Raw genomic sequence first — 27,075 nt, forward strand, 5'->3', positions numbered from 1 at the left:
GTTGGTGTCCGCTTGACTAAGTTCCCATTGTCCCCGTAACGATGCTCATAGCCTCGTCGCATCAAAATGCAGAGAAGTTGTCGCACCGTTGTTGACATGGCTAGTTACGGCTGCTGCTGCTGACGTTGTCCGTACCGTCTTGTGTCACGCTGTCCTGCTTGTTGGAATAGTCTTACTGGTAGCGGCAGTAATCGTTATTGCTATCGTTGTTGTCCTGCAACTGCTCTTATAATATTAATTACAGGACAGCTGACAAGCCTAACACATCACCACGGTGCGCGCATTGGCTGTTAGCTGTTTGGTCGTCAGTTGATACAGCTACAGCAGTAGCTGCGAGGTCCTGGCCTTGTTCGGGACAAGCAAAGGCTTTATGCTATGATGGTCCCCTTGGGCCATAGCTTCGAGGCTGTCGACTGCGGACGCGGCTATTGCTTTTCGTGCTGGTCTTCACCACTACTGTTAGAGTCGATTCGTGCCTCGTTTTGCTGTTGCTGCTATAGCTTTTTTATGTGTATTGTCGTTTGCTAACATGGTCATTTGCCTTGCGTAGCCAGATTGTGTGTTGTTAGAGTCCGCCGGTGCGTTTCCTGCCTCTGGTAGTACCCACGGCTCCTATTTTCGTCTTTCCAAAGATAGATTTTCCTTTCATCAGGACCTGTTTCTTGTCATTCGATAGTCCTACCGCTGCGGCATCAACTATGAAAACTGCGGCAAAAACTAGAAAACCTTCTAAACCTACAGAACTAACAAGGACTACCACCACAACGGCTAACGTCGGGTCGGCTTAACGAAGCGCTGCCTACCCCAGCAGTCAATCTTTTTCCTTTATCCATTCGAAGCGTCACTGTACGTATATATATATATATATATATATACACATAAAGGACGTTTTGCGCATCGTGGTAGGTTTTTTCGATTAGGATTCCTCGTCTCCTCTGTTCATGGGGAGATGCGGCGGAGGCAGCATCGATTTGGGTGTGACTAAGATCCAAACAGTTCCTCTTGACGACATCATACGTCAACATCTAATTGATTAGTCATGAAAAATTACGGGACACCTGTAAGAAAATGATGAAAGGAAAAAGCTGAAATAACCTTTACTATAGAAAAAAGCTTTTTACTGCGCAAAATAAGTGTGAGGCACATAAAACAAACGTTGTGTAGCGTATATCATATACAATTAATTAAAAACGAAACTGGATGTGGCGCGCTTATCAAACCACATCTTCACGCATAATAGCTATTATATACAATTTCATTACACGCACTAGCATTTGCTACGAAGATTATTGGTTCTGAACTCAGAATAATAATTTATGAGATCCGCTTTATTCAGTAGGTTCGAGCTTCTTAAATAACGAGGTCACCCTGATAAACATCTCCAAAGTAACTGTTTTAAAAAACAGTCTTCACAGGCCTATGAGTATAAACTTAAACGCCTTAAAGTTAAATCCACCGCGCTGTAAAGAACTGTCCAGAGTACCTGCGACACCCAGAGGGCAGTAGATCGAGTGCAGATTCCTGTACAATATCTGGGGGTAGTATTATGTTGGATGTAAAGTATGTGCTCGCGTGAAGTTAAAACAATAACATGAATACTTCAGGCTCAAAAATACTGAGTCACTCGGTGGACGACGGTGTAATGACTCGAAATAGTCAGCCGAGATAATCACTCTATTGATGCGGATGTGCGCGGTAGACCGAAGTCAGGAAGTTAATCTCCCGTTAAACGAGAGTTCGTTTGTTGGAGGAAGGAACGAGAATTGCAGAAGTCAAACTTATATTCAGTCAGAGTACCGAGTCTAAACAACGATGCCGTATCAGGTGTACGGGCTACAGATGTGAGACAAGATGGACACAAGTCAATAAGTTTGTTTAAATGACCGATGGGAATACTTCGACTAGATGAATCAGATTCCGTCTTCGATTGAATTGTTCCATCCAAAAGAGACAGCAGTCAACAAAATTTTTTGGTTGTGGTCACTAAGTGGGGAAAAAACCTTCCAATCAATTTTATACAACCAGACCACATTCTACTGAACTAATCAAATATGAACAGATAGTTGGTACTTTTCAGCAGTACATCAAGTATTATGGCCTTACGATCCGTGTCGGTCAGAGTGCGACGAATCAACACTGAGATCCAGATCTGACGTCAATAAGACATCTAAAACAGACTCCCATATATGTATGGGGATGGTAATTAACTAAGGCAGACTGTTGCGGAAACAATAGCTGATCGATATATTTTCATTCTGGTGGGGTGAGAAGGCTCCACAAAACGCAGTTCTTCTTTAACGCCTACAGATTCACATATGAAATCTAGGTTCATCCAGAGATGGAAACCGTCGATAAGGACAGTCCGACACGGATGTGAATCGACTGCGTCGAGGAACAAATTTAACAATTAGTGTTTCTGCTCAACTGGGCGGGTGTCATCTACACACAGTACGAGCTGATTCTTCATCTTGCTCATCTAAATAGTTTGCTTGAAGGAGCCATCACTGAAATGTTTTTACCTACCTTGATTTATGTAGGCCACAGAAGAAAAGAGTGCCATATGGGACAAAGCGGTCTCGCTGAAAAACAAACGATACCCATCATTCCCCTACCAGCAGATTAACTACAGAAGAATGGTCCTGTTTTTGCCTTAAATCTTTCTCTCCCCCTAGGCTACCTTTTCTTTGGTATCTAACTGCTACAGCCAGTGCATTGTACGGCTTCTGTATGAGCACATGTTTTTGCATTGTTGTCCCCTACTAACCGGCCACTCTGTGTCGAATTTAACTATTGTGTAATGTGCCACAGATTTTATAAATCGATTTATAATAGATTTATATTAGATGACAAATCGGAGTTTAGTTGTGCGAGGGACAGGTTTGTTTCGACACCCGAAAAATCGGATAAAGCAAAGGGCAAATACGAGTGGCGGACAGACAGTTAGAATGGAGGCTATCCCACTTAATAGCGTCCAGGTCAGTGTTTGCACATCGTGATCGGCGATACACGTTTAATTAACCTACTGTTGGCATAAAAACATTTACGTCGAATGGAGCCTGTCTGCTACCTATTTAAAGATCTATAGCTAATAATAGACTGAGCCTAAATAATGTGACGAGGATTTTACTTACGTTGGGAACGCTGAAAACAACGACTGTGATTTTTGTTTGAGTATTTATGAAAACCACCGGCTAGCAGTACATAATATTTTGCCCCGTCAACTAGGGTAAAAGTTAGCTGGAGACAGCTTTAGCCATTGGCATTATTGCATAAAATACGTAACCTAAATTGGGATAAATGTTAGCGGGCTGTTTGTCGCATTGCGCATGCATTCATTTGCTACCCCCGAAAGTAGACGAAAGCCAGTCCCTTCTGCAACAAAACAACAACAGCAAGCTCGTCATAACGAATAGTGCGTCCTTTTTAGGATTATAGCAAAGACCGGCAATTTTCGAATCTAGACGCACTGGACGAATGCGCAACGAGACTAGAAACTTCTTATGTCGTTTTAAATCATCAGTATGCCGAGCTGCAAATGAGTATGCGACTGCAAAAAACAAGCAGAAGTAGGTTTCAAAACCGTGCAACGGAAAATCTGCGACAGAGGAGAAATGGCTTCTAGAAAACTGGCGCACTGGTTTATACAAGCGCAGGGTTGGCCGCCAGAGTATGTATTCTGGGATTAGCACTAGTCGCCACTCGGCCCGGATAACAATTAATTGAATTACTATATATGGAGAGTTACTGAGCGAGAATTCAACAGGTCTCGTCACGACAACGTTGACTCGAAAGCGATCACACAATTGCAAAGGGAACATCTGAGACGAACGTGTGAGCAGTTTAGAACCCGAACCGGAGTTGTACCCGTGACAAGTGATCGACATATTGTATAAATACGACCGTCAGAAGTAATGTTTGTAGATGATATTGCAACGAAAAATAGTTAAAATATTGTTTTTATTCAGACACAGTCTTAGAAGCAAAAGAAAATTTAGATGCTAGATTATGAATTTGAAGGGTGTTTAATGTTGATTTTCGCGACATGAGAATGCCATAACCCTGTCAAAAAATCTGCATTGTTTCTTCAAACATTTCTGCGTTTCGCTATACCTATGGCTAGCTAGATAGATAGAACGATACCGGCGATTTTAAAAATGAAATGAGAGCGAAAGGAAAAAAGGCTTGTTCTCGTCACGAAAGGACCCAATCCTTTCGCTCATTCGTCTGTCCGAGACAATTCGTTCCTGAAAGAGTGATGTAATTGTCGTCCTCAGTGGTCTCTACTGTTAAATCGGTCCAACGACTGTTCAATCAAAAGTGTTTGACAGTATTCCCCCGTGTGAAATCTATGAGTAGTCGGCAGGAGAAAGGTTGTGGTCCTTTCTATATTAAATTTCGAACGAGCACGGGCGGATCGATGGTAAAAAGTACAAGCATATTACGACTTGGACAAGCGTTCCCAATGAGCATACACGATCCTTGAACGATGTTTTTGTACCCATGTAATACTGAAAGACCATTAGGATGTATAATCTGTGGACCGATAGTCTTTACGTGGTATTACACCAGTTGTACTATATGTTATATATGTACGCATTTTATAGTGAAATTCACCCTGAGGTGCCTTAGGCAAAACGTGAACAAAGCTGCAATACGATATTTTCTGCGGTTTCAAAAATTGACAGAATTGAAAAATTGACTAAAATTGACAGGATCAATTGAATTCGGAGCACGACCAGTCGTAACGTCGTCTAGGTCGCAAATGTCTAATATATGTAGTTATCGTTTGTATGGTGTGACTCCGATATCCCCTCCGGAGCCATATTGTTAAACATAAGAACGGCATTTTCAAATGAGCTTTCTTTTTCTTTTCAGTAGATTGTTCGACGCATTGCGAAGCGTACAATCAGATTGTACTTTAGAATCTTCTTATTGCTAGTAGATTAGCGCTTATGATATGTAATTGTAAAATAAGCAAATACAATAGTTTCGTGGCTTTATCCGTGGTTGACTTGAGCTGGTCTGACACCATCCTGTGTACATACAAAGACCCCACAGCGCTTGAATATTCCGAGCACAGCTTAAATGTTGTTGGTTCTTGTATTCATTAATTACATCACCGAGGGCAAGTGTCTTGGCGGTATTATAGCGAAGCAACTTTTCTGGCTCAACCGAAAGTTCTTCATATCGTTAACCTGCCATATTTATTGGCGAAACGGAAACATGCGAAATGCTCAAAAACGCCCAATCGGCCTACAGCATTCACTATAACAGGCAGCCAAAATACCCTCCTTGCGCGTATGACTCCTTCTGTGCTGTCTCATATTGCTCTCGCGGAATTATGGAGAGCCCATGCTCCTGCAGCTGCTTATAGGACTGCTCCTTACCCGTTTAAAGACAAGTCCTTTCCCTTACACTATTTACATTCTTTTAAAAGAATGGGGTTGACGATGTTACCCCTAACTTTTCCAACCAGTGAAAGTTAACTAAGTGGTAGCGGTAGAACGCTCGGTCCTTACTACCCAAGTATCCAGTCCTTGGCTTTACCTAAATTAATGGCAGTTGATTGTGAGTGCGAGGTAGCCTGCTCAGGAAGAGTTATTCTCAATTTGTGTTAAGGTGTAGCAGCGACCCCGGCAGAAGTGATAGGAAATCTCCGTAGACATACACATAGATAGACGCTAAACGGATACCCTCTGATCTATGTAATTAGCAATCGGCATCTACGAGCACAGCTTTAAAATAGTTGAAAAACGTTTCTGACAGAAATAGCCATACAGGAACTGTGAATAGTAGGCAGGTGAAAATAGATTTTCGCGTCGTCTAGACAGTAGATGTTTCCTAGCTTCTAATGTTTACCCATGAAAATAGCAAACATGAGTCGAATAAAGCTCAATAAAGGCAAGTCCAGAGGGGCGGGAACAAACAAAAAAAAAACCCAGGAAGACGCAAAAAAGAAAGATCCCGCACGTGGCCGACTGCTGCGACGTCGGTTCGGAGTCCCGCATGGGCTATTCGGACCAGATAAGCTGCAGCTTTCTCAGACGACGGTCTGAGTTCTGAGGAAAGCTTTCACTGTGCGACTTGGCAAGACGGCCTGTATCTCGTGGGATGTTGGAGAGGGAATCACCTCATTTCACATACCAGGCAAGGGGAGTAAATGTACAGTATTTGCTGCTCAGCTTTCTGTCCTTCGTCGAAAGTAACAAGATAGAGAAGCCAGCTTTTCTAATCTTCGTCACTAAGCGTTGTAGGGGCCCGAAAAGGAAAAACTGTTGCGCCCATGAGCGCCACGGCAGCCGGAAAACCTTTTTCTGAATTAGTGTAGAGGAATGAAAAGGTGTAAAAGCTCTGCTTTCTGTAGGATCCCTGCCGTTAGTTAAATCGTCGTCGAACCGCTTGCTAGCGACCTGTCTCGAATGCGATTCTATTCCGCGACTGATGAATCAAATCAAGCCTCGTCCAGGACTCTCGATTAGGACTCTATGTGATCGGGAGAAACAGGTTGTTCTTCGTTAATACTCCGCCGCTCATATGGGGTATATCTATATATTGGAAATAGTTTTTTCCTGCTCGGGCACGTCAAATGATAATGCCTTTACAAGCTGTCTGTGACAGTTCTGGAGCTAAGAGGTGGGGAGGACAAAACGACTTTATGAGGCTTTATATAGTACAAGTAATGAAGATACGAGAAAACTTAAAGCACAATCCTGACCAAAAATATCGACGAAAGCTTACAAAAAAAAAAAAAAAATGTAAAGAGGGTTGTGATGAAGCAATGGAAAGCAACAGAATGAGGCATGGAAGACTTGTAGAAATAGCCCGAGGTTCACCGAATCTATTCCGTCGTCCTTCTGACAAAGTTTTTGAACATAAAATAAGAGCGATTCACAAACATAGAAAGTTGCACAGTTTTGATCCCTAATGTCGTTGTTTTTGGCGTGGCCATTATCGTCGTTTAGTCTTTTTCCTCTATGAAAAGCGCAGGAAAACAAGAGCGCTTCCAGATGGAACACTATTTTGAAGTGTCTTTTTGAAAGCATTTTCTACGTCCGAAAAGGAGTGATTATTTATCTATTAAAGCGGTTCATTAAGTGAACAGTACCAGCTAGCTACTCGTCGTATTCTATCTTACCTATCTTACGATCTTAACGAACCAACCAGGTCCTGTACATTCAGTAAGTTCAGTATATTGATATTTACTACCAGCTAATTATGCTCTACGTTGTTGTTAAACTAATATCTTTGTTTGTTATGTTTCTTGCAGTCGCTCGAGTCAACCCGGCGTATGCTAGCACTTTGCGATGAGGTAAGTACAAAAGTTACGATAGTTATTTCGACTAATACGTAGATTTTACGTATTTGTCAATGAACAGGTAGACATTATAACCTTTAACCTGTGAAACAATCTATCAACAGTAATCGTATGTGTACAGACTTTGATAGGGGCTAAATCAGTATTTCAGCCCACCTTTGAGCCAAAAGCAAATAAGCATATGGCCGCTATGTGATAGAAAAATAAAAATAAGTGTACGAATTCACGTATCTATTTTGCTAAATATTTACAAATTGGAACCCAATGGCCTACTTAAATATACGTGAATCAGTTTGCCTGTCACCATTTGCGCTAATTAGTAAGCATTATATTTTAACGGCTAACCGTGTGCTTTGATTACCCCCTTGTCCCTGAAACCCCAAACCTTGCTCGGTACGCCATAGTATTGCTCCTTAACTTTGGCTAATTAGGCAATGTGACCGAGTAATTGCGATTCAGTACTTTACAAAGCACGTACCTCTTATAACCATCACAGTGTCACGCATAAAGACGATTAATACTACACATTTATCCAAGAAATTAGGTTAGCTGAAACTGGAAGGTATTTCGAGCGACCAAGAGAGTTGTGAACAATGGCCAGTAGGAAAAAAAATCACTTCAGGCCCAGCCGAGCTAGCGCAGTTGAACTTCGATTTTTTTGTTAAGAACGAAGCCTTATAATAATCAACCGTACATGGTGAAAATATAACTTTTTTTTGTCACACAGTCATATTTTTCGATCGGAGGAAACGGGTCAGATATACGTATTGAACACATTGTGTTTATTATACAAGCACTACTCAATCGGATCTCTAATGGTTGTGGCTCTTACCCAAGGTCGTATCGCTCAAGATATACGCATATATATCTGCTTGAGTGTGTTCTGACTGTATCTGACGGCGTCAAGAAGACCAAACGAAAATATTGTATCGAGAGTGTTTGGTCCGATAAACGTGACATCTCACTAAAACAAGAGGTGGAAATGTTTTTCTAAGGATTTGAACCGTGTCAAGGACAGGCATAGGGCTCCTAGGATTTAGCCAGTGCTTGCGCGCTTCTAGGGGACACAGGGTTTACGAAATACATAATCTCCACCACTAGTGAATAGTAGTGACCCATTATAGAACTTCGGTAAACAACAGCCCGTGTGTACATTTTGGCATATACTTTTCGAGCTTCGCTTCCGGCGTCACCGGCAAGCAGATTTCCTAGCACTCTAAACATGGAACTTCCAGGAACTAGATATCCTCTCCGGTAGGGACTCTTCATTTTGTTTTTTAAATTTTTTTTAATAATATCATATATAGGTCACATTTTAGTCGGACTTCAACGAAATCAACTAAGCATGCTTTGCTCTTTGTCATTTGCTAGAACGGGGTAGCCGAGGTCTGAGTGCTGTGACAGTCAACGTTTTTCTAACAAACAAGCACCACCTTGCTTTCCTCTTCCCGTTGTTAACCAAGTTTTTTTCTGCATGTAACTAATGGCTATAAATCAATGTATCTTTGCTATTGATACAAACGAGTCAGAGACCGGCTATCCCAGTCGACATGGCATTGTTCTTGAGGCACATTTTGAGAACGGGTCAAAAATTGGCTGAATAACTAACTGTCAGACCGCATAGCGCCAGCTACAATGACAGACCTAGAAAATCGAGACCGGCAAAGACAATACGCGCGTAAACCTCACAGTGGGTTAGGCTTTTTTTTTTTCGCAATACGTGTAACTAGCGAATAGCAACTATTGGATTGGGGCAGATATTTAGCAGGGACTCGTCTTTAACATATATACTTGAAAACAAAAAGTGCTCGTTAGGTCGAAACGATAGTCACCGACAAACTTGGCAAAGTTTATTAACAGAACATGAACACTAAAAAAATAAAACTTCTATAACGACGAAAGCTATTGGCGGCTATATCACGAAGCATTATAGATATACAAAGATTCTTGTTTAAGCAGATCTGTTTATTTAGCATGTATGGTAAGCAATAACGGAATTAGTAAGAGTATAGCCTTTTCGTTTACAAGGCCAGATTACGTTCTATCGACTGCTATTAAGTTTCAGTATGTTAGGCAACATCTCTCAATGCCAATCCCTGCCGGCTAAAAGGTGCAACCAGCAGAGTAGAGAATAGGTTTGCTGCCTATTTCGGGCACGGATAGTCAGGAACCGGTTTTTATCTATTCACTTATTGATTATCTATAAACTACATTAAATAGAAGCCCCATCAGATCCGTAGATATTCCACACCTTCGACTTTTTCCTATTCTAATCACGTTTATCAAAACTATCATAGCTTGAATATTGTCGCTTCCCGTCATCCGAAGTATCTAATCATTACGTTAGCTAGCATTGCATATTCGTTTTATAAATGTAACTCGACGTTTTCATGCCCTATCTAGAGTAAGCACAATAATGTAACAACTTTCATATAAAACCGTCCTGTCTACTCCACGAATTTTCTAGGTTGTAAACAAATTGTGTGTCGATATTTAGGTTTCCGCAACGCATAGGTCAACAATGGCGGGCATATTATAAGTTTTGCTCTTTAATGGCTGAAGTGAGAAAAATACCCGAATTGACAGCATTATCGGGTGACATTAACTGTGAACTATGTTATAATCTCGTATAGTATGGAACAAGTTAGTGACTAAAACAATCCCTGCGTCCTTATAATCAGACATATTGGCGTGTTGAAGCATTCCGTTTTCTATCGAAACTTTTCATCGATATCTTACGTAAGATGTCCTATTTCGAATTAAGATTGTTTTTGTCCTTAGCGTAAGTAGATTTTTCGCTTAAACGAAGCCACCATTTCGTTGACACGCCATTCATGCTTGATCTTCCACCAGTCAGAAGAGTGTTTTTCCTTAAGCTACTCACCGACATATTATCTGTTAACGCGTATGGTCCCTCTGAACTGTCCGTATCTATGGTCCATGCTCTTATGATTTCACTTTGAGTCGGCTTTCCGCAGCCAATCATTCATTGGTTTCTGTTAACCGACCTACAATCTAATATCGCTCTTTCCAGCAGTTCCGCTCTTCGCAGTTGACCAGCTTCATGTACTTGTTTCTTGATTATCGACTAGTCATTCTGTTAGCTTAACTTACTTTGACATTTGAACTCAATTCTTACCTCTGTCAGCTATCTTTAGATCATTTTTTGTTCTATTTCATCAGGTCATACTGTATTGTACGATATTTTCTTGGTACTTAGCACGTTATAACAATCAGTGTGCGTAGATTCGTCTAGTTCTTGAAGCTGTGTGCTCATATTTTTGCTTTCAGTTGTAATTTGGCCTACCGAGAACCGAAAGCCACTTCGACGATCTTACTCGAAGCTTCATACTATTAACTCGTTCAGGGAGGAACACAAGCCACCCTACCCCTACCCTAATACCCTGACTTTTATTATATTTTAAGCATGTTATGGTAGCTTTCAGCTCCATCTCGGAATCCTCATCACTTTGTTATATTCTGCTCTTGTTTTCCCTTACAAGCAGGAAGTCTAACGATTTCTTCATATTATTCCCTTCTCTACCTATACTTGAGTGTCTATACTAATGGGCAGGTTTTGCGCAGATAAATTATGGATAACGCTTTTTGTCTTTGTAGAGATGTGATTTTTGTCTGGGTGGAATTTAATAAGTGACTAGTCTTTGCTCAGCGATCACTATCTAGATAAAGAGTTCCAGCTACCGTACCCGAGCTATTAAATGACCAAGTGGAATTTCCAGTTTCCTTTGCGTTACATGCAATATGCGATATAAATCACTTTCGATTCTCTCCAAATGTAGGCATGTTTCGACATGCATCTTATGCCATGCTGTGCACGAAGCAGCCATAGCTGACCATAGCTGTTATTAGGTTTACACGAATACTGATAAATAGGCCTTGAAAAATAGAGCTTCAAGTAACAAATTTACTTCATTAGCTTGTTTAGGCACGATTTTAAACCAAGTGCTTTGTGAACACCATTCGCAATTCTAAAGGACCTTTACGTTAAACCTTTCGTTACCGTTATTGTGTCAGGGTAGTTAAGCATCAGTTGTGATTTTGCAACAGTACATTTCATCCTCTCATTCATGAATCTATGGAAATGTTTTTTAAAAGCGGCTAACAACGTGGAGTAAGCCAGGTAATATCTAATTACAAGTTAGAAAAATCGAGCCGTAGTCTAGTTAGTTAAGTTTTCAAAATCAAATTTGCTCTGAGTTAAATCTTGTACTCAAAAAACTGTTCCCACAACTTAAAACTGCCCATAACAGTTAGCCGAGTTTAAAATTTGACTTAAATGTTTTTTCCATTCTATACGATAGCGTTTGTTAACATTGCGCGCAGTGCACAGTTGCCACCCCGTGTACCTGCCTATACCAAACGTTTTTGCATAGGTTCGCAGCTTGCACATACAAGGCTTAAATGCCTGCAACAGTTTTTGGTACTCTCTATCACTCCACCATTTTAATAAAATGAGCCAGTTGGGAATGAGATATCAACGTATTTCGGCGCCGCATAATGACGACTCTCTTCGATGTACAGCAGAGGTCCAGTCTTTGTTCGAATTCCTTTCGCTCATTTGTCCTCGTCTTCTTATGAAGAGTCCCTGCTTTTCCCTGTTTCCCTCCAGGTAATATACCTTATACGAAATATATACCCTTATACGAAACAACGATAGCCTATGCCAGTGTAGAAAAGCAATCCCGATTACCGAGGGGCAGCTGGCGAGGCAATCGCAGGCGGAAGGGGCACTGCCCAAAGACCTGAAAATTGGGGGAGCTGTTACCGTCACGCTTTTATAGGCCATAGTACGAGTCGACTGATTTAAAGTCCCACACACATATATATAAAATCGAAAATGCCTGTTCATCTTTCGTCTATGGCTTAATTTCTTGCAAAACATCTACTTGTGCTGGGATTAATCACTAATTCTAGCCTGGCCCGATCGGTGCAGTGTGCTCAGCTGCATTGCTTTCGTTGACTAGACATTTTGTTCCATGTCGTTTTCTGGAAGACTCGGTACGCTCGAAAGACAGGGACAGCCATGGATCCCTCTGATGCATTCGCATACACGAGCCGTGACAAAACTGCTGTCGCCTGCTATTCGTTCTCTATAGCAGCTGTGTCGTGGTTTAGATGCTCCTCGATGCAACGCGCTGCGGAACGTTGTGCAGGGTTTGGTGGCCCAGTGCTTCAAGAACGCATCCGTTGATATGATGTACCTTTGTGATAGCCTTAAGGAAACGTTAGTTTTGATTCTCGGACCTTTTATTTGATTGCTTTTTAAATTTGCATATATATGTATATATAGTTAAGTAGTACCTAAGTGCATATAGCCTGGACGCTAGCATAATCTGAGTAGGAAAAAATCAAATTACTCTAAGTCAACATATAAAACAATAAAGGGACTATACTAGCTTATAGAGTTTCCAAATATACAGATGTGAATATTGTTTTGTCTTAAGCGATTTTGTTAAATGATTTCCATAACGTTACTTATAGTACAAGTGATTTACTAGTACTGAAACATACTGAAATAAATGATTTATTAATGCGATAAGAATCCTTAGGAATATTTGCTTTTTTTTTTTTAGTGGTCAAGCATCGTTGTATGTCCGTTCCGTGAGGCCTTTCTCTTGCTTCTTGACCCCTTAAGCATGTGTCTTCGCCAGCCTAAAAATAGGGTCGTCGTAATGATTTATTGGTTGAAACTAGAGCCTGAGTTTCCTCATTAACGCTAGTTGGCGAACTTCACTGCAACAGTAAAAGTCTACTGGCGCCGGGTTAGAATCTGGAACCTATTTGTTGACGTCCGTTTCAAGTTGTAGCGTACTATCTATATGGTGTTGTGTGTAAGCTGATCAAGGTGAGTGCTAAGAGACGCTGTGTTGTCTTCTTTTTTTTTCGTCTTGTTTCGGTAGCCATTTGCTGTAGCCGCGTATCTAACGTAAATGATAACAATGTTCTACTAGTTGGTAAAGGAAGACAGTTGTTGCTGGTAGATAACACAATGTTGCACTGACGGACACGGGGAGTATCCACTTGTACTGAACTGCTTTAAAAGCAGTATGCCAGCTCCTCCAGTCGATGGTGTTATGTGTCATCCCCGACGGTCTCAGACCTTCCACAAACACGGCTACGCGTAGCTTTTGTTCATCTCTTCTGGGAATTCTGTTCTTCTAGCATCTAAGGGAAAAATTTTAATGTATCTTAATGTACATCGTAATGGGCGATTTCAGTGCTGACTCGACCGCATCCTGTAATTTTAAACAATTGGACAAGCCTTGTCTATGTGGTAAAGTGACGTAGAGTCAAATAGTAATTAGCTACATAGCGCACCAAAGAGTTCGCTACTGTTATTCTACAATGGATCCAGGTCTAAAGACACATATCTAAGTCAGTCTTAAAGGATCTAAACATTACGCAGGTGATGCTCACGTACAGCAGGGCTGTTACAGAGAATCGTGACCCCAAGCAGAACTCGCCGAGTATGATTGAGAGATGTTAATTGCGCACTAAAGTTAGACACGCTCAGTGGTTTAACTTGGAATCCGGATGCGAGCATGTGATTAGTTTCGTGTTGAAACCCAGCTATCTTAAGTAATGCCTAAAGACCTAAGTGGCCGACGTTAGACACGAGGAACTTGGCTGCTGTTATATTGAGTTTGAGCAAGCAACTCGGGTTGTACTCCCAGTTGGCAGCACCGCAAAATTGACTCCAACTGTCTATATGTATATCATTAAACTTTGTACACAGACAGGCTATTGTATGTCTCGTGTACATCCATCCCGTCCTGTACCAGGGTATTCAAATTGCTGTGCTGTCAGAAATGAAGGACCAACATCAATACTAGTCTACGACTGTGAAGTATGGCGTTGTGACATGTACAGTTTATTGTTACCCATTATTGTAAGGTTTTCCTTTTCTTTCCTGGGTTTCACATCTATGCATAACCAACGACAAGTGTCTATGCACCGTATCAGGCAAATGTTTATCGCCTTTTCTCTCTTAAGCTACAACTATTCTAACGCTAAAAGATAGGTTGTTTTGGAAACTGTGCCCGTGGCATCGTGAAGTCTACTTAGGTGCCAATGTAGAATTTACAACTATTAACTGCGTAATGTGCAGAATGATTTTATATGCTGGAAGTTGCCTGTAGGAAAACGTTTTGCACGGTAACGAGGCCTGTAAATTGTCGAGATGTGTTATAGAATCAACTAAAATTAGAAGTCAATACATGATCTTTATCTTGCCCACACTTGTATATAACCTATATACAAACTAAATTTTCCATAAACAACAATGAAAAGAACTATAATTTTAAAGATATATGCAATTTATTTTGGTTTAGATATATAGGTTCAGAAAGAATTATTTTCGCAATTCGAACTGGTGTATGGCCAGCATTGGCCTTTTAGGAACTGATCCCAGAAATACTTCTTTGATGCTATGCACGTATAAAGCATATGCCTTCGATAAATGCAGAGCGAACATAGAACGCAGGACTCGTTCATCTTCGCGTACCCTCCGCCCTCTGCGCCGGTCGTTGGAATAGTTATTACTCGGTGTCTGGCGAGATAGCTGCTCAATGGTCCGTGTGTGCTTTCGGATATTCCAAAATATTCCGAAATCTTGTATCGAAATAACAATGACACACGGTCATTCGAAACTCGTAATTGTACCACCGGAGGCTGTGCAATCTAGGGATAAACATTTCTGAAGAATTATCAAGACAGTCAAAGCAATGTATCGTGCATTCGATGATTACTGCGGCCCCATCTAGTACGTCGAGGTCGAGCCCTAGATGGTTGAGGGGATCACTTTCTTTTTGGGTAGGGCTTGTATATGTCGACTTTGTTATTTCTAGTTCGTCAGTCTGAGAAGCATATCGGGTATTGGTGCCACGGATGTCACCTAGGTTTGACTAGTTGGCGGGTAGTTAGAAGGCACGCTCGTACCACCTGCTATACTTACCCTCATTGTTATTCGCGTGATGCTTTGGATGCTCTATACGTGTGACACAACGTTCTCCTCGATGCGGATCAGGGGTTTTATCAAACTGGTACTAGTACTGACTCTGGCGTAGGCGTAGATTTCGCTGTTAAAAATTTGCAAATGTAAATCACATCGATAGGGAAGCTGGAGAAAATCCTACTCTAAAATCGAATCTGGGCTAATGGGTAAAGCTTCTAGATTTTAGCCCAGACCTGACTCGTTTTGCTAAATAACTATTGGAAAACTTCAAAAGATTGCTTTTGTCATTCCTATTTAGTTATGCCCGTAAGTGCATATCAATGGTTGTGGTGCTGACGTCTGGGAAGATTCTGGCATTGCTCGTGAATTTTCGATAGCATCCGTACATCTGCTTGGCAGAGCGCCGTCCGAAAATTATACGCATTTACTTCATCTAATAACTCCATGAAACATGCTAAAGCTTCACCAGAACAATTCTGAAGCGTACTATTTTTCTCATTGTATGTATGTAGGTATGCTTGCTTGAGATGAAAATACAACTGTCTGGCTAAAGTTCCAAGTTTACTAAAATATCAGATACCTGTCCGGAGAAGACCAATAGGCTCACTGCGAAGAGAACACAGGTGCAAGGTCATCAATTGCCCTGGGTCCGAAAGACGTTCCACATTATTTAGAAACTATGCCCTTCTCCCGACAGTCATAAGTTAGCTGTTCATCACAGCGTTCTTCGCCGTTATGAGCACGTCTTGCTTCTCGAATCAGCTTTTTCTAGTATTGTCTATATACCATAATTGTGCATCGACACAAATCGTTCATCCTATACTCGAATGAGTATTGATTGTTGAGTTCGGCCTTCTTCTTAAGAAAACTTGTCCAGTGGTATCCTGAAATATTTGTATACAGCCTTCGTTAGCACGAAAATAGAAGTAGACGAGTGATAATTCAGTACGACTATTACTATCCGAATATATCGTGCACTCTTTCATTCGCGCAGCATCTGTATATAATTATCAGTTGTACAGGAGATTTGTATACAAAAATTTTAAATGGCCTGGGCATATGTTAGTCTTTAACGTTATCCCAGCGTAGATGTTTGAGCGTGGCTTGATCTTGTGACTCTTCTAACCGTTAGAAAGCGAAGATGTGGTCATAACAAGATCGTCTCAACGACGGGCGTAATATCTATTCTATCCCATTTGATCTATTACGTCTGTGGACACAGACAGTACACTAGTACCTTCTTATAATAGCAGAATAGAAGACCGTGTGTTTAGACGTGATGAAGTGATAACGGAAACATGGCCGTTTCGTGGGTACATCGAAAATAATTTTTCTACTACTTATATGAATGAGAAGGGTAGCTGTATAACTATGAACCGCATGTTGGGTTAACTGCCCGTTAGTTGAGTTGGCTCGCGCTCACCCTGAAATGTCCTTGGTATTCGTTTAGTATAGGTTAAGGTCCTGGGCAGTTCTATTCCATTTTCAATTTTGAATCGATTGGACGATTGTCTGCTTTAACAGCCGAACGGATTGATGCGACGAACTAAACGTACGGCACGGGTTCGAGCGAAGAGAACCTTTCGTAGCTTTGATCGTCCTGTACTTCTAAAAGGAAACGCCGAGATCCAGATGGACAAGGTGAAGCACAGAAAGCAGCGCCGTCATGGCTGGGTTGCGGCAGGTTCGCAATGGCAGTTGATGTTCTGCCGCCAGGCGTTGAAATACGGGCTAGCATTCCAGAAAGAAGATCAGACAGAGACAACGAAAAGAAATAGAACAACGAAGAGGAGGGCCCCAAAAAAAAGCCAAATGAAGTCTACTCGTGATCCATGGCTGGCGTAGCGCTACAGAAATACACGCTAGTTTCATCCTCCTCCTGTTTCTCCCTTGCATTTGTCCTATGCCAGTAAAGTACTGCTGAGGAAAGAGCGGGCAGTATCGTGGAGAAATCGCCTGCTTTGCTCTTTCGTAACGTCATTCATACATTTCGATGAGAATGAAGCGGCCGAAAATGGCGACGAGTATGACACCGTGCGCTGGCGTCGATTACGTATTTCGATACAGATACCCTCTGCCAGGACCGAGCGACACGATGTCGCCATATAGATGTTGTCCAGATGTTGCGCAGCTACTTGAAATTGATCTAGCAGGCTGGCAGGCGTACGGGCTTTGCCACGAACGACGTAGAACATCAAATGCTGTACGAACCACATAATAAGAATAGGGAAACGCAATCTAGATAGGGTAATCATCTCAAAGAATGTTGTTTTTTAGTATTCGATGATCACCTTACTAACGTAATCGTGCAGGGACTTGTGACCTTTGTAATAATACTTAAAAAACTATTCTGTGTTTAATGATTAATAGAGGCCTTAACTAGTAAACAAATATGAAATAGTTATTTACAGTTTCTGTTACTTGCATAAATAGTTATCTACGAAAAACTCTGAAAGATAACTGACATTAGTGACAGGATGGCATTTTACAGATTGGCTGTATTAACATTGAATTAAATCCTAAATAACCTTGCAAATAGTAAACCGTCTGAAGAACTTGGAAACATGTAGCGAGTAGTGAAAAGCATACGAATGGGTGTTGGATAACTCCGAAGTCCCAAACAAATGTCTGAATAATTTTATCTCATCAACATTGCTTGTCGGTATCGGCAGCACTCAGTGGCTCAAGCACCGTCTGATACTGTCAGATGTTTTAGTGAACGATGTCATTTCTGAAATTTGAACCAAGCAAGCCTCAGTCGTGCATCTACTTCCACCATTATCTCGTACTGGTGCACGATCTTCCTCAGCCTTTCTGTTTGCGGCAGAATCTACCATGAGTTTCTTCTGGCGAAAGCCGGGACTCTGTCGTACCTGTCATTCTCAGCAGTGCATTGGCGGTTCTTGCAAACCCATTAGCAACACCAGTCTAAAAAAGAACACAGCCGTCGGTAATAACGGCCGCAACGATGAATACCTTTACCTTGGTGATGTTTATATGGTCTAGAAAAGTGCGGTCACGTTGCTCTGTTTTGTACAGATCGGTAAGAGGATTCGAAAGGGATTAGATAAAGTATCAAGATAACTTGCCTTGTATAGAGAACAGATCTGCTCATTCGCTTGGATCCACACGTGCCTTTCGTTTATGGGGCCTCCCTAGTGGAGTACTGGAGCTCTTGTTTCCTAGTCTTCAGATTCAAGAACAATAAGTGCCTGCAGGGATGCGGTTGTTGCAAATGTGCCGAGGGTTCATAGCCTTTTCATATTGTGAAATCTGTGCACGCCATGCATCCAACATCATCTAACCGACGTTCGGTACGTTATCGATGCCAGGGGCAATCATGAAATCCAGCCAAAACTCGAATCTAGCCAGTATGCCTGATGGGGCAAATGGCAATCGTATGCAGTTGGGTGATGAAAGCAAGACAAGCACGAGTTTTATAAGGTTTTTTTGTCTCCCAGTGCGATATTTTACGTCTTCGCTCAGAATAAATGACCTAGACTCCCTAACTATCACGATTGATCGCAGAAACTTATTGAGTTCTACTTGAATCATGACCTTTAATTTTTCTTTTATACACCGAGCCACTCATAGTGAAGTGGCCTCATGGCTTACGTAGAGGTCAAGCTAGCTCGTTGAATATAATAATATAAGACTAAGATAAAAACTAAATCTAGTGGACAGTGTATAAACCTAACCAGGTTTATTTCATAAAGAAAAAAATAGCAATAAAGGTTTTCAATGCGTATTTCCCTAGCAGAGTTTTGCCCGTACGTTTACGTTTTGCTAGCTGATGATTATAATCCTGTACCCATAACGAACGACCATACAATAATTTGTGACACACTGATTCAATGATGAGTAATTCAATAGTAAGCTCGAATATGTTGTCGGATCACACAGACTAAACTAGCGAAGTTGTTTAACACACGGTAGACATAGACCTAATGCAACTGTTATCGATTTTAGCATTGTGCGCGATTCTAATCTTATTCCCAAGACACCTCGACAACGGCATTTGTAACGATCACTTTTCTCATAGAAAACGAATAATTTATAATAAAACTCCTTAAATATACCACAGTCATAAGCAACGTCAGATTTGTCAATTAAGAATACTGTCGTTGATTTCAGAGCAAAGAAGCCGGTATCAGAACTTTGGTCGCTCTCGACGAACAGGGAGGTAAGTGTATTATAAATAGGACATGACTGTTCATAACGCCTTAAGCCATGATAGCTGAATTTCGTTGGATTTAACCTTTTTGTGTGAACCTACGCACAAATATCTTGGTTTTGAGACTGCCGTATGGAGTTTGATATGCGTCGGATTTCTTGCGTGTTCAGCATTTGATTATCTTATTATTATGATGATTATAACAGTCGACAATCAAGGAGTGCTTTCATTAAAGAAAGCCCGATGGTTGCGAACGTTACTCGAAGTATAGGTATATGCGTTACGGGAAGTACGGGCTTACTACAACCCTTTGTAGGAACTATATGGTTCAGGATATATGGCTGAGAAACAAACTCCTTATCAGATTTATGGCAGTTAGAGAATCCCTCAGAGAAGCAATTTTTTTGATGGGTACTGGTGAGAACCTTGGTGCAACTTCACTCTACTAGATTTTTCTTCTACCAGTTTTTAAAGGGTGGTGCATCTGAGCGTTTTTTTGCGTACTTCAGCAAAGGTCTGTTGAAGGATAAGAGTACGAAGTAGCCATCTCGTTTTTCATTTCAGTTTCCCTTATCTTCATTACATTTTCAAAGAAGAACTAAAAGCAAGTTATGTTCTATATAAGTCACTACATCGAGTTGTATTGTCTAACCAACCGGAAAGTTAGGGTCATATAAGGCAATATAGGCCCCTGAATTTCGAATATGTACATAAAGCCGAACGGCAACGATGCTAGTTTCACAGAAACATGGAAACAACTATCTGCCATCAAGGTATAATTCAGCTTATTCTAAGTTCTATTGAATGAATAACTTCTACGCACGAATCAATTATTGGCTAATGCAACCACGATCCTTTTTTTTTGTGGTACTGTATGGGCCAACGACCAAGGTGTCTTCGACCGATATTTCTTCGGTAAGAATGAATTGTATTGAGCCTATTTCTGTTGAACTAAGGAATCGTCGACGAACGAAGTGGATTTTTATACAAGTTTTTTTCTCTACTCCGGCACCGCTTGTTCTCAATAATAGCGATTTCGGCTTATACAACCCCGCTTTCTCTAACATACCTGGCTTACGCTTTAATATTGTATAACCCTGTTTTTTTTTTGATGTTATTCTTTTCGCTATCCCTATTTCTGCTCGGTACTGAATTTCGTTTCTATGCGCGAAGTGTGAGCGTCTTTATACTTTCAGAGATGTTTACTTATTACCTTACACCATGAAACGATAATGAAACCACAATACAGATTTTCTTTCTTGCACACAGATACTTATTTAAAATGGACTTATTCCACTTCGTTGGTGTCAACGCGAGTTGCTGCCTACTCAACCAATACATTGGTAAAAATATCAAAGTTAAGGAAAAAAAGACACCATTTTTAAAGGTCTGTGTATGATTGTGGCCGACGATGGTAGAACCGTTTTGGGTAGATGTAGCGGAAGAGGCAGGGCTCCTTAGGCATACTGCGAACACCGCTTGGCATCACAAAAGAAAAACACCTATGAGAAAGCGAAAATATCTTTTTTGTCATTCGGACCTTTACGGCCTAGAATCCACCAAATGGAACGAAAAAGAAAGCGTACAAAAAAAAAAAGCTAAATGAGATTGGTCCATTAGAATTTGTGAAAGGTCTCTGAGCTTTTGCTAACCCGCAGAATCATTTTTAGAGTCGCCATAATGGTGAATAACATATTTGTCTGCTAATTTTAGAGACACGCGGTGGTCTACGGTCGAATATAAACATAGACAAACACTTCATTTTGTGCTAGGGATCAGTCGTCTAATGGAAGACCTGTGGCGGTGACGGACGTTAAACGCGAAACATTTTGTTTGGAATATTTCTTGCGAAGAAAAATTATTGGCTAGCAAAAAAGGTCTAGCAAAAAGCAACAAACCACCTTATAACTAGAGTGGAGGTCAGCCAGGCGAGGAACGGTGGCTAGACATTTCTAAGAGAAGCTTCTTCTTAAGGTTCGTCGACTCTGTTGTGGGTGACGCAGTTATTTTTATTGGTCAGTCTAATACAGAAGTATACAGACCTTTCATTCCGTTTTCTATAAACACTAATATTGAAAAAAAAAAAAAACTTACAAAAAGAAAGACCGCTGTTTCCTTTTTGAAAAGATACTTTATCTCGATAAATTGATATCAGCTCAAGACTTAGCAGGTTTTTTTTAGCAGGTCACTATTATGAAACGTGCTTTGTACAAAAAAGCTGACCGTAATGTGTATGTTGGCTCGCTCAGTTGCTAGCAGAGTTTTATTTTAGGTCGAGGTATGGAACCTTGGGCATTGCGTGCCTAACTTTTTATACATCTATATTCAGCGTGTAAGTGCGTTATGACGAGCTAGATTGTCAAGCGAAATAGCAGATGCCAAGGGTAAAGTTAAGTCACTTCTATTAGTCTGGTGATTTCTGTTATCTTGCATGAGCTCGGCTTTGCGACTTTGACAGTTGAAGTTTAGAATAAGTTTTACTTGTGTTGAAGAAAAGTAAATTTTATGTGTCCTTTATTTTGTGCTTGAGTCTGCAAACGCAAACCACGTCCGGATATGTGATTGTCGTTAAATTCTATGCTCTCACGCGTACATGAGTTGCAGTCATTAATGCTGCAGGAGCCAGCGCTTGCCCTTGTAACGCAGTTTTATTCTGCAAGCCTATATATATTCAGTTTATATACCCCTGCAATAGAAACGCTCAGCTTTTCCGCGAAATGCTCCAACGTGTTTTAAAATCCCAATAGAAGCCTAGTACTGGGTAAAATCGTAGTAAGGATAAGCCTGGCACCCCAATTTAGCGGCCCATCCTGTAGATCCCAAACTAGTAAATATGAATTGTACCCCTCATGATCATTACTCAAGTGAGGTACGTGGTATGAACTGGATATTACTCCTAGAATTAGCCTCAAAACGAGCAATTTTTCAAAATAGATAAAGGGAAACTTCACAGCATATAAATTATCAAATACTATGTCTCAATAAATTCAGCCTTGGTGACTTACGATATCCGCTGTAGCTTGAGAAATTGCAAACAAATATACCTAGCGGAACTTTGTGAAACCTTTGTTTGCTGGGTAACAATCTATTGGTCGAAAATCGATTGTTTTCAATTTAGTTACCGCTAACTATCATCGTCAATCATCTCCTAACAGCAAAAATGTTTTCATCAAACGAACGACTATCGATCAAACGAGAGCATCGCATACAGAAGGTACGGAAGGTACAAACTCTGAGCATTCTGAGCCAAGGCTGGCCGAAAATCTACCTAAAGTTTAAAACATCAAATCCGCGCATGGGATTTCCTAACACGTAGCATTTAATTTTAATATCCTTTTTAGTAGAAATAATGATAAGAACAAAATGCATAGAAAGATTACATGATCCAACATTTGTGAATCTATTCATATTAATATGCTGAGGGATTTATATTACTCGGCTGTCACAATATCACCACACAGCATACGTAACCTGTACGAGACATTGCCTTCGGCGGATATATAGCTCGCTAAACAAAAAATAGACAGAGGAAAAACGCATAACAGGAAGGCTTTGGGCACAACGCTTTATGCTTTCTGTCTCATGGTGAGGGCAGAGACCGGCATTGTTGTTAGCCAAACAAAAACATCCATAGTAAATGAGTGTGTACGCCACATGCAAATCGGTTTTGTGAAGATCTTTACTTTTATAAGAAGACCAGGCGGTCGAAGGCATTAATCATAGACATACTCATTGAAGGTACCTAGCATGGCTTCAATACAGTCCTTTATGTGCCTCGGTAAGAGGAACGATTTAAGTAGAAGCATGTTGTTGGCGCGCTGAAAAAAAGTGAAAATGTTTTTTCTTTTCGTACAAGTACTGACGTTTTTGATTTTTTTTTTGGTGCAGGTGGTAGTCGATCAAACGCTGCATGTCGTTGACATTAAGAAAAACAGTATAAGTTTAGATCGAATTTGAAAGAGGAATCTTCAAGTGCAGCTTGGATAACAGCGCCAAAAGGCTTTCAGGCCACACATGCATTTTCCGAGAAAATTAGTCAAAGATATGCTTTCGAATGTCGTCACTAGCTCGAATCAATGTGTAGAGCAAAAAGCTAAATGAAGACTCGTTGAATCAAGTCAAACTGTTAGCTATTATTTTCCCCTACCCTTCCGGTCCCCTAAACATTTAACACCCCGTTCTAATTACCATAAAAACTGGAAGTAATAGAATACCTAGAACTGGAAGCGATAAGGCCATGTAGACCGAATTTGATGACCGTAAAAAAATGAACTGCTTCAATTTGTATCAGATGCCCCATGGTATTTTCTTACACTGAACACTTACGTGTATCTACAAAAACGCATTATTATATGTGATGTTCAGGGAAGGTTTACCATAGAACTTTGTGTACTCAACTGTGATGGTTTCAGCTTTTATCGTTAACGGCGAATTACATAGTACGCTCTCTAAAACTGGGAGAATTTCGCAATACATTGTTTCTGAGATAGTGCTTTAATTTCGACTTGTGAACGGACTGTAAATTGAAAATCTATCTTCGTACTTATTTTCGTATTCTTCGCAGCAAAATAATCTCGCAAGATTAGATTTGCTTATTGGGGTCTTCTGGTTCTTCAAATGGTATTTTATAGGCATCAAGAACTTCCAGATGCCAGCGACCTTTTTTGTCTAGCAGTATTTGATAGCATTTGAACAACGAAGGTCGTTAGGCCCTATTGGGGTTACATGCGTTGATACACTTTTCGTCGATATAACCTGCATAATTATACTATCCGGTCACTCAATGCAATCTAAGAATAACGATAACTATTATTATTAATATCTAAATTATCGTTGTGCGACATACTCCGATCAGGTAGGAGGACACTGTTAAGGGACATGGTTATGAAGATGCGCGGTAACCATCGTGGTACTAGACTTTAAGCTTAACAGGATTTGAGCAGCGATCCCACACAGACCTTCTCACCGAGCCAGCACAGCAAAGGGCCCAAGCAAAGGAAAGTGCTACTGTACTAGAAAATCAACTACGGCTAGCCCGCCTTCCGGCTTGATTTTTTTCTCTCACTGTTTACCTGTCGGCTATGCTTTTATATAGAGTACATTAAAGGTGAGAGCCAACTGAGGCACTCGCATCGTGTTTGGCTCTGCTCAGTCCGGAACCTTTTTCAAGATGGCTCCTTCCTGGACTGCACGTTTTCTGGGCTGTCCTCCGGGCGGGATATCGTCTTGAGGGCTTCAAAACGAGCTAACCACATCATGTTTGGAGTGCCAGATACGACCACAATATAATTGGTCGTATAGGGATGCATTACTGCCTACCGTACAGTATCATTAGGTCACAGCATTTATCGCCAATATTCTATTTAGATAGGCCTAATAGGATCAGACAGTTTCAAATGTCGCGCAAATGGTTGCAAAGATTTGCTGATTTCATGAAGGATACATGTCCCCTAAATAGGGCATAATATTATAGATAACTAGACGAAAACTAGGCGCTTCTGACAGCAAACATTTGCATGGAAGGCAGTTAACGTTCTTTGGAAATGATGTAGGACCCTAAATTAACCTAGCCTTGAAGTCAACATCGTCATTATGGACACATAGTTCAGTAGGACATAATTTGAGGAGGCAATTGGAATCGTTGCGTATGAAACGCGTTGCCTCATTTTCGCCTTAAGACGCTCTCTTAAAATAAAATATTACTAGAAAATGAAATACTCGCCTTATATAAATCATTAGAATAGATCTGTTCCTTAACGAGGCAAAGTTTTGTACCTAATCATCTCCAGAAATAGGACATATATATACATATAAATATATATTTCTTTTTTTTAAAGATTGGAGAAAAATACTCCCTGAGAGAGAATACTGCGGTTGTCACACGGTTGCTTAAGAAAACGACTGCCAATCCTTTATAATTCAGATAATGAAGGGACCTATGATTGTCCTTTTCCCAATTGAAGTTAACATTTGAGATGGCAATTAAACTAACTTTGTGTATTTACGTGACCTAAACAGAAGCTCGGTTAATGATAACCTTACCTCCAAACCTAATGCTTAGTACTATAGTTATATTTTAAATGTAAAAATAACCTATCGTATTATTGTTATTTGCAGATACGACCATAATTTTGCGAAGTCAGTCAGAAAGGAGATGGATTACTTTGATTAAGAAAATTCTTCTGCAGAACAGGAAGTTTTCCTGTCATGTTAGATCCGTGTATAGGTAAAGTTTTAGTTATTCTTTTCCTTTTCTTATAGTCAGGTGTCAGGTCATCAGAGCGCTTCCTTTTTTCTAGGCTAATTGCTTCTACCTTATTGTTTCGTCCGTACCACGAGCTCAAACTCCAAATGTAACAGGAGGCATTTTAGGTGGCAACAAACAGGTTTCGGAGCGTTTGAAAAGAATCTGTTGTCCAAAACCTGCGGAACCAACTTGAGATATCATTCTGTCAAGGGCCAACAAACATTTTCGAAAATATCTTTTGTCTCCATCTGCTTCGAAGCGTTTCAAGTGTGGAAAATGTCGCTTGTAGAGCCTGACGAATTTGGATCAAGGCGGGTTGTAAGCTATAGGCACGACGAAACGTTCAATTACATCACTGAAGGCGGCCCACAGAACCGAAACAATTGAATTGTTTTTACAACTAACATCTATCAGTCCTTTAGCGGCTGCTAAGGCGCGCTTATTCAACACATGTGAGAGAAATACGTAACGTTTAATATAGTGCGGCCAACAACTGCTACAGGATCAAAATTAATGGTGTACCGCTACCTGCACTCAACTAACTTTTGAGAACAGTCGACAAAGCCAGATTTAGGTAGCGAATCGAATCCAGCGAATAAAATGACTAAGCTTCGCTTTTGTACTATATCGTTTACGTGAATCGTTCAGACCGATGGATAACAAACAGTTTCCACTGCCCTTAGCCTGAGGTATATTGTTCTATATGAGCTTCTACGATCAGTCTAATCTGTCTAGCTATATCATGCGGTACATGTTTGCCTATATTTCGCTCAAATTAGTACTCATGTATTAAATATAATACAATCAACATTGATCACGTAGAGGTAACTGCTGTTTCCTCAGTTTCTCTCTTTGTAATAAGCTTCATCAAATGTGCGTGTTCGTACATTTTTCCTGCTGATTTAAGCTAGAGATTTTAGCTAGAAGGTAGAAAACGTTAAATGAAAAATTTTGTGATCGAAGCGATTTACGCAGATATGGTGGGGCAAAATTCATAACACGGCGTCTTATTATATATATATATATATATATAATATAAAGATATATTATCCATGAGCAGAGGCCAGAAAGACTACTACTATAAATTCTCCAACAGAAAGCGCTCAGTAGTATTTAATAGAGTGTTATGAAACAAAGCTTAGGTTGAACTCGTTAAATTTTGCAATATATCCATGTACTGTTGTTTCGCAAGTGGTACCTTCGATCGCCTAGTTTAAACACTATCTTAATCCGCTCTCAAAGTTGAACTGCAACGTCCATCTTCACAGAAATGAGAACTTCTGATAGCGCCTTTTTTAGGCCAAGATTTTCAAAACAGTTTTTCCTTTCTGCATTTTCGTTGCAGCCACCGTCGTCTTAGTTGA

The 27,075-nt window shown here is 40.6% G+C and overlaps 1 protein-coding gene and 1 long non-coding RNA gene across 5 annotated transcripts in view; one reads left to right on the top strand and one right to left on the bottom strand.

Moving 5' to 3' along the window:
* The window catches only part of Snap25 (Synaptosomal-associated protein 25kDa), a 232,484-nt gene that overhangs the window by 180,839 nt on the left and 24,570 nt on the right, over window positions 1–27,075 (top strand). For all 3 annotated transcript variants that reach the window (XM_022845089.2, XM_086971195.1, XM_022845088.2), the window contains 2 exons: window positions 7,268–7,309; window positions 19,425–19,473. In XM_022845089.2, the coding sequence (XP_022700824.1) occupies window positions 7,268–7,309; window positions 19,425–19,473 (91 nt within the window). The remainder of the gene's footprint in view (window positions 1–7,267; window positions 7,310–19,424; window positions 19,474–27,075) is intronic.
* On the bottom strand, window positions 14,635–17,131 carry LOC111267094 (uncharacterized). Of its 2 annotated transcripts, none has more exons than XR_002684410.2 (3): window positions 16,714–17,131; window positions 15,871–16,174; window positions 14,635–15,414 (listed from the first exon to the last, which is right to left on the bottom strand). It is a non-coding gene; the product is annotated as an uncharacterized LOC111267094 (long non-coding RNA). The 2 variants fall into 2 exon arrangements; XR_002684411.2 differs by lacking the exon at window positions 16,714–17,131 and adding an exon at window positions 16,528–16,692.

Source organism: Varroa jacobsoni, unplaced genomic scaffold (assembly GCF_002532875.2).
Source record: "Varroa jacobsoni isolate VJ856 unplaced genomic scaffold, vjacob_1.0 scaffold_1146, whole genome shotgun sequence".
In the NCBI taxonomy this organism is placed as follows: Eukaryota; Metazoa; Arthropoda; class Arachnida; order Mesostigmata; family Varroidae; genus Varroa; species Varroa jacobsoni.